Source organism: Carassius auratus, chromosome 10 (assembly GCF_003368295.1).
Source record: "Carassius auratus strain Wakin chromosome 10, ASM336829v1, whole genome shotgun sequence".
Lineage (NCBI taxonomy): Eukaryota > Metazoa > Chordata > Actinopteri > Cypriniformes > Cyprinidae > Carassius > Carassius auratus.
The window spans coordinates 21,353,510-21,366,374 of record NC_039252.1 but is presented as its reverse complement, the minus strand read 5'-3'; the positions used below and the strand labels follow the sequence as shown (position 1 = coordinate 21,366,374).

At 35.5% G+C, this 12,865-nt stretch overlaps 1 protein-coding gene across 1 annotated transcript in view; it reads right to left on the bottom strand.

Moving 5' to 3' along the window:
• The window catches only part of myo18b (myosin XVIIIB), a 47,713-nt gene that overhangs the window by 33,514 nt on the left and 1,334 nt on the right, over window positions 1-12,865 (bottom strand). The window contains 10 exon segments of the mRNA XM_026274360.1: window positions 1,397-1,460; window positions 1,819-1,919; window positions 2,979-3,121; window positions 3,433-3,640; window positions 4,573-4,740; window positions 5,702-5,814; window positions 6,881-6,941; window positions 7,740-8,156; window positions 9,220-9,375; window positions 11,273-11,415. Of these exon segments, the coding sequence (XP_026130145.1) occupies window positions 1,397-1,460; window positions 1,819-1,919; window positions 2,979-3,121; window positions 3,433-3,640; window positions 4,573-4,740; window positions 5,702-5,814; window positions 6,881-6,941; window positions 7,740-8,156; window positions 9,220-9,375; window positions 11,273-11,311 (1,470 nt within the window). The 5' untranslated portion in view covers window positions 11,312-11,415.

Here is a 12,865-nt window from a genome sequence, read left to right as displayed (position 1 = left end):
CTATATTCAATTATAAAAATATACACATTTTCTGCCCATATCTTCAATTTTGTGATCATTCTAAACGCATTTTACCAGACTGAATCACACAGTGAAAGAACGCATGTCATTCAAACAACAATTTATGATATTATCGCAGACGATATATAGCAATACACTCTGCATCACTGTCTTTTTGGCTCATTTGTGCAAAACCTCTTGCTAAAATGTCAAAGCTTAATTTTAACCACCCATGTAACGATGCAATTATTTAGCTTACCTCTACATGCTTGCGAAAGGTTAATGTCTTGTCGAGATTTTATAAGCTGCTAGTTTGGTCTGCCTAGGTATAGCGCTTTTCACTTTTTCACAGTTTAAAGCTTCAGTATCTTAATGTCTTAAGTCGCATTTAGCAGATTAGAGCTGGCTGATAATATACTTTACATTTTGCAAAAATATAAACAATCAAGAAGTTGAGATTAGCTTTATTGTATATATCGGTTTATGTTAGTATACTGTATGTATGTGGATAAAATTGGATGTCGATCCAACTCTTCATACATTGTTGGGCAGTAATGTAAACAATAATAATTTTTAGTTTAATTAAAAACATAAATTTAATAATACTAATAAAGGTAACTTTTTTATATATAGCACCTTTAAAAGTAACTTAGAAATTTAATTTACATTTAATTTAAATTGGTTTACATTTAATTCTATAATTTATTTGAAACTGAGTTACTTAAGTCATTTGTGGATTAATGCGTATTAGAGATGCGAACCGTTTAAAACGATTCAGTTCGATTTGGTGAACTGAATGAATCGTTTGCAAACCGGATATCCAGACTGCTTTGATTTGAACTCTCTCTCATAACAGACACAGAAGAGAAGACAATGCTGAATAAAGTCGTCGTTTTTGCTATTTTTGGACCAAAATTTATTTTCGATGCTTCAAAAAATTCTAACTGACCCTCTGATGTCACATGGACTACTTTGATGATGTTTTTCTTACCTTTCTGGACATGGACTGTATACCGTACACACAGTTTCAATGGAGGGACTGAGAGCTCTCGGACTAAATCTAAAATATCTTAAACTGTATTCCGAAGATAAAAGGAGGTCTTACATGTTTGGAACAGCATAAGGTTGAGTTATTAATAACATAATTTTCATTTTTGGGCGAACTAACCCTTTAATGTAATTAATTTAGTTAGTTTTAACTAGTTAGTTTTTTTCTCTGTGTTGGATTGAATTGTAGGTAGATGTGGAGATAAGAGGATCAGGAAATGTTACAAGCTAGACATAAATGTTTGTTTCCCACATGTGCACCAAATCTTGACATTTCAGAGCAGATGCACTTATGTTTAAACATTATTTTTTTTCCCTTATGTTTTTTCTTTTTTTAAACAGTTCATACCTTGGTTGGGCATGAAATTCCAAATGAGTTGTGTTCCTTTAACTGGTGCAGCTGAAGTTCAGACCTGTGATTAGAAAACAAGACTTAAATTTAAACAGGAAATGACATCAGACAAGATCCTGCTCCCCAAGCTCTCTGGAGCTTTTGTTTTAAGGCAAAGCTATGAAAAGAGCAGGCCTTCTGCCAAAGCAGCGTTCGCTGAAGACCCTGTGCGTGCCTCTAAGAGGAAACCGCATCCAAAAACAAACCCCTAACAATAGGGTGAATGAGCTGGGGTTTAATGATGGGTAACTTTGTCTATCTAATAACACTGCACTCAGGCTTGTAAGGGACAGAAGTCAGGAAACCAGAAAGAGGCTTCACAATACAAGAAGCAAATGCTACTGAGTGTGACCGCAGAGATCTCCAGGGACCCAACTGACCTCATGTCTGTGCTGAGGCCTGCGAGCATCTGGGAGAAAACCAGGAAGTTACTCTCTCCCTCCGGCCTCTGACACACCCTCCACTTCTCCAGCAGCATAGTCTGAAACAGAGAGAGGAAACATTAGTGAGAACAGATGGACTAGACAGACAAATGGATAGATACTCGGACAGGCAGATGTAAGAGCAGATGAATCCATGTTTAAACAGACAGACAGATATGTGTGCATTTTGATTTTAGTTTAGGGGTTTTTTTTATGTCCAAACTGTTTTTATTCATGTACATTTTTATTTCATTTTTTCGTTATTTTAGTACATCATGTTAAACTAAATGAAAAGATAGATAACTAAATAGAAATATAAAAATACAAATTTTACCATAACGACTATACAATGTCAGTACTCAGTATTAATTCAAACTGCTTAAAATATGACTGCTGCTTTTTTCCTGTGCACTTTGACACTGGTCTGCGCTTGACTGTAGTCGCGTCTGTCTGCTAAATATTGAGTTTATTTAACACTGTAATTTATTGGAATTGTTTGAACTAGAGTGACTACTCACCTCAATGTTGTTCTAAAGGCTTATTACTTAATAAAGTAAGAAAACAAAGTAACTTAAGTGACTGCAAACAGCCGAGAAAGAAAACACGTGTAACAGTATATTGGATCCGGGCAGGTCTTAAAGTGACAGCAGTCTAATATTCCTGCTGTCTGTTATACACGTTCCTCAAACAACAAAAGAGAGAAAACCTCTCGCTGATCTTTGACTAAATCACTTGTGGCAGTGTTTTTATACATTTGATTACTTCACACAATGTATGCATCATTTCGTTTTTTTTTTTGTCCTATTGATTGCAATTAGTTTCTTACTCTTTTTTTTAAATTGCTGACTGTTTACTTGTCTTCAGTGAGCTTGAGTTTCTTTAAGAATTATGAAATGTATACAGTATCAACAATTTGACATCACAAAAGACCTAATTTAAAGCAAAAATATCTATATCGTGATATCGTTACTGACACATAAAATTGCTCATATCGTGATAAGATTTTGATTACATCGCCCACACCTAACTAACAAACAAACAAAAAGACAGACAGACAGATAGATAGAGACAGATGTACGAGCAGATGGACAGACAGACAGATGGACAGACTGGAGCACCTGCAGATGGGCGGCTGCAGCGAGTCCGGCGTGGTTGAAGTCCAGTGAGAGCACCATAGCGAATCGAGTCGAGGCCTCGCTGTGAGACGAGCTCACACACCCGAACGAGCGCAGCACTGTAAACACTGCCTGGAGCCGCTCTACTGCAGTTACACACAAATCATGTCTCACAACCTGTGACAATGGACAAACAACACTAAACAGCTTCTAAACTGCTGCTATAGCGTTTCACCTATCACTGACATCAGCAGAAACAGATTCACACAGATTCAGTGGCGCGAAACACGTCACACTGTGAGAGGAAGACGCTCTTGTAATTACAGGATAGAAGCCTGTAACCATCAGAGGCTCCAATGAGCAGATTCAACCAGTGAAGCCAAGTTCACGTTCAAGAGCTTTTGTTTTCTGTCGTTCTATAGGTTTGGGTTACAGACACGGAAGTGGATGCACTCACAGGTAAGGCTTCCTCCCGCTGTTCCCGCTTGTTTCAGCAGCTCCTGGGAAAATGACTGACAGGAAGTGGTCTTCCCTGTGCCACTGCGGCCCAAAGCCACCAGCGTCTGGTCTCTCCGCTGACCCACCATGGACACGTACACCCTCCTCACCAGAGCCTGCAGCGGGCCAGGAGCCTCCCAGGACTCCCAGCGTCTGCTCCGAAGCCCCTGAAGCAAAATGCATGTCACACCCTCACAAAAAAAAGTTCGGTTGGGGAATCAAAGTCTTCATCTTGAAATAGCATTCTGAGTAGTGCTGTCAAACAATTAATCACGATTAATCGCATCCGAAATAAAAGTAATTGTTTACATAATATATGTTTGTGTACTGTGTACATTTATTATGTTTATATAAGTAAGCACATATGCACGTATATATTTCAGAAAAAATTTGTTTATATATAAAATATATTTATATATTATAATTTATATATTTAATTTAATTTAATTTCTAGCGATTAATTGTTTCTGAGTAATAAAGTCTTTTTTTATGTTACATACATACACGCCTCAATAAAAATAAATAAATATAGCCTATCACTGATATTTATAAATAAATAAAAATATGTATATACAGTATGTATAAATTACATTAAAATTTGATGTAGAACGCTACCTCAATAGAAATTCAGCAACTGAACTGAATTTAAAATACATATATTAATAATTTTTTATTAAATAAAGTTGATTAAATAAATAAAGAAAAAAGTAATGAAAATAAATGTATATATAACAATAGCCTACAACTGATATTAAAAAATACACAATATAACCTTTATATTTTAACAATGCACAATATATTCTATAAATAATATAATATTTCATAATTCATGTACAATGACTGTTACAAATACCTCAATAAACAAATACCTTGGTAGAAATTCAGCAACTGAACTGAATTATAAAAGGCATTCTCAATTCTCAATTTCTTATTAGTCCCAAACCCGGTATTATGACCAGAAAACACAGAAATGCAATGGTACTTTTTCTATTTAATAAGCAAATTAATTTACAACTAATGTGCTGTATGTAACTACTGTAACTAATGTCCCGTGATCATACAGGTCTCACGGATAGGTTTGTAAATACACTGCTCTTACCTTCCCTGGCGAGGACAGCGGAGGCCACAGAGCCAGTAGATTGGGCCCAGCGTGAGTCAGTGGTAGATGTCCTTTAGCTCGACTGGTCAGAGTGTGAAGGACGCTCGACTCGTTCACACTAACCAGGTCGCTCAAGTCCTCACACAGGTCCAGCTCAGGTGGGTTCAGCTGAACACAACCACCAACAAAACTCAACACTGGTCACGCACATCAGGATGACTTAAAAGTACACACATCCATGTGTATCGATCAAATACAGCGTTTATGCCATACACTGCAACTTCATTTGGAACTCCTAGTTTTAGACATTGTTACTTTTGATATTAACAAAGTCTCATCTTTCAGATTCGGTCCATTTCAATATGAAATTCAAATGCCGTTTTTTCAACCATCAATAAAACAGCTTGTAAACAAAGTGTTATATAGCATTACATTACCCTCAGGAAAGTCATTCATTGTCAACAGCTCGTTAGTTCACTAAAGAGATAAATTCTAGAGAAGAGCATTTCACTAAATATATGCACTACATTAGTCTATATATTCATTATATTCCACTTAACCTGTTAGTGATGCCTTAATTATTTAATACAGATCTTTAAGTAAATATGTCTTAAAGTTAATAATTAGATTTAAGGTCCTTGCACACCGAGTCTGTAATTTTCATATCCATTTTTGTTTCATATTCATCATCCTTTCCTATCTAAATGCTTGCTATGGAGGTGAAAACGCATACAATCAAACCTGATCCCAATAGTTTTAAGACGGACGAAAGTTTCACAAACGCGATTGACACAACACGAGGTCGTATTTATTTTCTAACGTGCAAAAATGTGTGCAATGACATTTAGACAATGTAAAAACAGCTTCATGTGCAATTTACATGTGAACATACTTTTTTTTTGAGTGTATATTATTATATCTAAAATAGCGTTTGAATTTAATACTTCGGGATCTGTTTTTCATTGTAATTGTTTTATAGTAATATGCAGATTAATAGGGCTTGCAGATAAATGAAAAAAAAGGAATTTGATGTCTTTTTCTGTACTGAACCATTATGTCAAAACTGAGGTATGTACCGAACCATCATGTTTGTGTACTATTATACCCCTACTAGCGTTAAATAGTTCACCTTTTCAATCTCATACTGGGAGACGTCATGGACGGATCCATCAGAGTCCAGTCGAACCCTCACCCTGCCATCAGGGAGCTCCGGTGTGCCTTCGTCCGGCTTTAGCTGAGTGGCTAATGAGACAAATCAGAGGCCAGGCAGGTCAAAGGTCACTGTAAAACTCAATGTTAATCCAATATTTTGTGTACAAGTTTGTGACATCTTAAAAGCAGCATCATCAAACATAGTGCAACAACTCATATGAATTATTTTATTGCTGCTTTTGTTCTTTTTAGAGCCTGACAGATTTTGGTTCATGAGGACACTGCAGTTCTGTGTGTTTGTACTGTATGCAGTAATCTTCGAATCTTGTTACATGGCAGCCTCGGCGCGTAGATTTAGCGAGTCTATGAGCTTGATAAGATAAGAACACTAAACCCATTCATCACTAAACTGAAGCATTGTAACAGCTAACAGCACCATAGATCCGATCAGCAAAAAGATTAGCCTCTGAGCCATTTACGATCTTTTCATGCAAAGAGAATCTTGCACCAGAAAAGATTTATTTTAAGCAATATGAAGTTTAAAATACGGGAGCAAGAGCTGACACTGAAAGCAGTGTGGTGGCTTTTACATAGTATGAAAACAGTGACTTCTGGGATAGAACCAAAAATAATAATAAGCCCACATGTTAATAGCATCCTCTAAAGCAGCACGCTAATAATAACCTGTAACTCAACACCACAGGAGAGCTGGTCTAGTGTTCAGACATGTTTTCAGGAATGATAAACCAGTTCAACAACTACCAAAAAAATACCAAACAATGTGTCCTTAACTACGGAGCCCCGCATGTGACATGCAAGAAAAAATAAATAAATCTTGTGCATGATTTACTAATTCGTTCCTTGAATGTACTAAAACGTGCACACGATTACTATTGCATTCCCTCGATTTACTATTGTGAATTAGTAAATCGTGCACACAATTTATAAATCAGGTGAACGAAATAGTAAATTGAGGGAACGCAAAAGTAATCCTGTGCACGTTTTAGTACATTGAGGGAATGAATTAGTAAACCGTACACACGATTTAGCCTACTATTTTTTTCCTGCATGTCGTGTGCGGGGCTCCGTACTTAACAACAGATTTTCTCTTAAATGCCAAGTGGATGCTCAAGCACGGGTGTAAGAGGTGACTAACCGAGTGTATAACCGTCTTTGTGAGCATACCACACTTTGCCAGCTTCATACCACACATCCTTCTGCAGAGAGAAAGAGAAAGAGAAAGAGAAAACAGCTTTCTACAATCCAGTGTTTTATTAACTAAAATTAAAATAAAAAATATTTATGATAAATTAAAGCTAAAAAAAAATTTATACTTCAAAAGGTAAAAAAAATAAAAAATTATATATATATATATATATATATACACACACATCATTGGTACATTCTTGCCAATAGTTAATGCAGTTAACTTATGACTGTTAAATGTAAAAAAAAAAAAAAAAAAAAAAAAAAAAAAAATATTCAATAAAAAAGTTACAGCAATAATACAAAATACTGTTAAAGTGAGCACCAGCAATCTCATAGTATAGTATAACCCCCATTGCTGCTGAAAAAAAAGAACAAGTAAAATATAACCACAATAAAAATCTAGTTTTGACTGAATGAATATAAAGCAGACTTGCATCTCAGAGTAATAAATAAAAAAGGTGAGAAAGTTTCAACTAAGAAAAAAACAAACAAGATTTTGTGAGAATTGAGATAAAGTCATTGTGAAATATTAAGTCAAATTGTGAAACAAAGTCCAAATTACGTGAAAGTCTCAATTGGTGTCAGTTATAAGTAAATTATATTAAACTTATTATTTTTAAATTATAAGATACCAGAAAGCAACATTAAGAATGTCACAAAATGTTTTTAGATTTACAAAAACCTGAAAGCTTCGAGAAAACTATGGTCAGAAATTTTCCAAAATTTGACAAAAACAGTCACTTTAGGAGATGGTGAAGGTGTATCACGCTAATATAGCAGTGATGTGTTTGTGATGGTCTACCTACCACTGGAACCTGGGGCTCTCTTATGGGGGTTACGGTGATCTGGCCCTCAGGCTCTTGCCTCGGCCCTTTCACTTCCTGTTTCAGGGGTTTCACTTCCTGTTGCACCTTCACTTCTTTCTTCACCTCTTTTTCCAGCAGTGGTGCTGGAGTTTTCTCTCTCTCTGTCCTGGGGCTAGGCGTCTGCTCCTGCCGGCTGACCTCTGGAGTGGTAGTCTCTGAGCCGGTTTTTGGATTTTTTGGGTCGGGTGACATTATCCTCCTGGGGGAGGACGTTTTCTTCTCTGTCAATGCAGTGTGGCGGCCACGTTCCCCGTTCACCAGCTGCTCCGCTCGAAGCGCCATCTCTGCTTCCAGTATCGGTGGAGTTTGGTCAGGAAGTAAGAAGTTCTGGACCAGATTGTCGCTGAGTTTCCTGGGCTGTGAGGGGCATTAAAACACAAGCAGCTTGATTCAAGTCATCTTCAGTTCAAAACAAGCCCTCACATGCTGCTAAAGCCAACTAAAACCAGCTCATAATGCTTCATAAATCAAGTCAGTGAAGAAACTTCTTAGGAAAACATTTCTTAAGCTTGGTAAGAATATTATAAGTTTGCAAATATTTTCTTAAGAACAACTTTTTTTTTTAAGAAAGAAGTTAAGACATTTCTTAACTCATAAATGCCATTTTTGAAAACACTGATATTTTAAGAACTTTTTTTCTTGAGGAAGATGTTAAGACATATCTTTAGATAAAACAATTTCATGACAATATTCTTGAAATTCTTGAAAATTTTTAAAAGTTATTTTTTTGCCTTAAGGAAAAAGGTAAGATGTTTCTTAATATCAATTCTAATAATTCTGATTCTTGGAATTATTACAAAAAATGTAAGAACATTGTCTATTCTTAAGAAGTTAAGACATTTCTTGAGATGTATATAATACAAATATACCAAGTTCATAACAATGTTCTTAAGCATAATTATTGAAATTTTCGAATATTTTAATAAGATCTTATTTTTCTTAGGAAAAAAAGTTACATTTGTATAGCAACATTCTTCGAAACAGTTCAAAAAAAAAAAAAAATCTTTAGAGCATCTTTGTAGTGTACTATAGATTTTTTCTTATAATCATTTATTTCTGTATGTGTTATGTTGTATTGCTTAAAAATTGAAAATAATAAAGTAATTAAACATCTTAGTTTTGGGGATTTAAGACAATGTGGAGGTTATCTGAACCTAGAGGTTAACTCAGCTTTTCAGGAATTCACACATTCCAAGAACATTCTTTTCAGGAACTTAAATTATTCCTAAGTTCTGTCTTTTGAACATTTAAATAAAGTTTTTGGGATTTTAAAGATTCTTAAAGTTAGACAGCGGTTTTAAAGAATGTTATCCTGAAGAATATGTTGTCTGGCATCTGGTAAATCATCCTGGAAGATGGAAGCACCCTCTTCAGTGTTAAATAAGCTACTTTTCCAGCAGGTCTTCCATCAGAATCTCACCGTCTTCTCCTCCTTGAGCTCTGGCTCTTTGTGGCGCGTCTCTTTCTCGGTCTCTCTCACCAGCTGTTTGAGGAATCCTCCCGGGACGGCGGAGAGAGGAGGAGGCGGTGTAGCGGTGGTGGTGGCGGCGGCTGGAGGCTTCTTCTCCTCCTTGATCTGAAGACAGATGAGGAATACAGGAGCTCCAGTCATGAACTCCACACACACAAACAAACAACTCACACAATCACATGAAACATTTTTAGAAGGAAACTACAGGCTACGACAAATTATTGTGAAATTATAACTTATACTTTCCCAATATTAGCGTGACTATATAGCATGAATCTTCTACCAAAACACAGCTAGTTGTACCAAACCATGGTAAATGTTTATGAGGGTGAACTCTAACCATAATATTTTTAGTAAGTGCCCCATATACACGCTGAATGTTTCCACTGATGCCCTTGCCACTCTATTAGCAGCACTTGCAGTGATATTAAACACATGTGAGCAGGCCAGCAGAGCTGAAACTCTAGATACAGTCTACAATAACTGCACTTCATGACCGAGAGCATTCAGTCCGCAATACCAGCTAGCTTAAACTGCCTATGAAACTTGTGTGCTGTTATATGTGACCCTGGACCACAAGGAGCACGGGTATATTTGTAGCAGCAGCCAACAATACATTGTACGGGTCAATATTATATATATAATAATCAATATTATATAAATAATAATAATTATGCCAAAAATCATGTTCCATGAAGACATTTTGTAAATTTCCTTCTATAAATTTATCAAAAGTACATTTTTGATTAGTAATATGCATTGCTAAGGACTTCATTTGGACAACTTTAAAGGTTTTTTTTCTTAATATTTAGATTTTTTTTTTTTTTTTTTTTTTGCACCCTCAGATTCCAGATATTCAAATAGTTTCATCTTGGCCAAATATTGTCCTAACAAACCATACATCAATGCAATTTCTAAAAACAAAAACAAAAAAAAAGTGACCCTTATGACTGGGTTTGTGGTCCAAGATCACATATAGTTAAGTGCAGATGGCAGCTGGAAACAATTGGACGAGTCATTTATTTGGCTTAGTTTAGCACCCCATGACAGATTCAGGTCGAGTTAAAACCCTTGATTTACAGAATAACGGCACCCATGCTAAGACTCTTGTCATGCTAATGCACAACAGGCAGTGGAGCACCATAGAGAGCATAAACTAACATACATACATACATTATATATATATATATATATATATATATATATATATATATACACAAGCTATACATTAACCTTTAGTAAATTTACCAAGACAAATTCCTCGTATATATGTACACATACAGTACTTGGCAATAAACGTGACACTTCTATCAAGCTTTAGTGAGTATAAATAAACACACACACACACACACACTACAAACTTTAGTTTGAAAAAGTATTTTATGATTGTAAAGTCTTTTTCTTGTCACTTTAAGGACTTTAATACATTTTCCATTTGAAGATTTCAAAATTAAAATATTTTAAATAAGAACTTATATATATATATATATATATTATAATGTATCTAGCATACATTCTTCATATACTTTGTCCAAATAAAACTACCAGCTACCAAATGAAAATGAAGAAAATGCTAGCAAACAAACATGATGGCCTGACTTGAGTCATAGGAAATGTATTAATAAATTGCTAATTGATCTTTGCAGGTAATCTCAGGAACTTCATGTGTTTTAATTATAGCCTAGGACAAGAGAAGCAACATTTGATACTATTGTTGTTAGATTTGATGATGCAGTTATAATTTAATTCTTTCCTCTTTTACAGAAGCTGTACTTGTACGTCTAATACCTGCAACAGGAGGGTTACAGAGACTTAGAGAGACGCAGGCAGTCTTTGACTTTCATATTAAAGATAATGTCAGTGTGTGGTCTGTGTGAGACTGATGCCAGACTACAAGCATCTCAGAAAGAGCAGTAATTAAACAGTGGACTGGTGCTGGTTAATAAACGGCGAGTCAAGCAGCAGTCGGGTTAGTTGAGCTGAGCTCCAGGCCTGCACCTCCCTTCTGTTCCCAGAGTTTTAAGCGTGAGGAGAGAGCCATGGCTGGACAAGGGGTGAAAGGTCGGCCGGAGAGATCACAGCCAGGTGTGATGTGAGCGAGGATACAAGAGTGGAGCAAAGGATGGAAACAGTGACACTGTGGACCTGCAGATGGAGAGAGAGAGAGAGAGAGACACAAAATTATCATAATATACTGGGATGAATCTCATGGAGAAATGGGTCTCTGGGTCATATTTAATACAAATAAAGTGAGTAAGTAATATTAAACACCGTAAAATATATATAAATAATAATAATAATAATAATAATAATATATTCCATCATCCTGCATGCAAACTAAAAAAAAAAAAAAAGTACTTGGTATGAAAAATGTATAGCTTTAACATTTACTAACTGCCGGTTGTGAAATGTATTCTTTTCCCAGTATTACTATAAATATTCTAGAAAAATACTCAGTTACGACAGGTGATTATATATTTTAATATTATAAATATTTTATAAAATATTATTACCATTTTATGATATTGTAATTTTGAATAACAGTCAAACAATTAATATAATTCTATATATGCAATCTTATATAAATATATAGTAAATATAATCAATAATTACCTTACTTATACATATATACTTACTAATTATATGTAGTTATAGTTTTATATATAAAACATTTCAATATATAATTAAACAACTAAAAATGAATTCTTAATTATAAATATAAAAAATATAATCATATAATACAACTATATAAAAATTTATTTTTGCATACTCAAATTGTCAAGTGATTCAGTCTAAATAAATGCGGTTTCTTAAAATCCAGAATTTGTGTGTGAAATCTGAGCAAACTGGTGAGACAGACATTAGCAGATACAGGATTCATTATGCAAATTATTCGACACATAAAACATCTCTGTGTGTTCATCTGTTGCTGTGAGATGTTTATTCATAACATTTCAAATGAAACAAAACTTCACTTTTTGCTCTTCATTCACAAGCAGTTTAACCCAGAGCGACATAAAACAGGAGAGAATGAGCGGGCCGGCTGACCGGTGCAGGTAACAGAGGTCATCGCTCCGAAAACATACTGTAATGCAGAAGATCTGGGTGTAATTAATAGTGGCGCTGGCTAAGGAGCCGAGGATCACTAGTGCTCTTGCTTATATATAAATATTAGACCTCGACACATAACTCCATGCATTTAGAGGGAAGGAAGGAGCTGAGTCACATCTATAGTATGAAACAGAGTATGTTATGTTTTGGGTAATGCCCCAGAAACCACCAAAACACCCTAGAAACCTGCTAAACCCCAGAACAACCTGGCATCATGACAGAGAGTTTTGCACAGGCATATACAAAACAAATCTAGAATTAGGCTGTTGATGATAACCCCAGCTGAGCTTCAGGCAATAAGGCACTAAATGAAAGAGATTATGTTCTTCTACAGTCTTCAGTGAGACATTCGCTTCATGATAAACACAGATCACCCGCTCCAGCAACACAAACAAACCCAGAAGCCGAGTCTAATGAAGGCCGGATGGCAGGAATCGACTGGGAACTCGTTTCCAAGTCAGTGTTCAGCCAGCAGTTATTTATT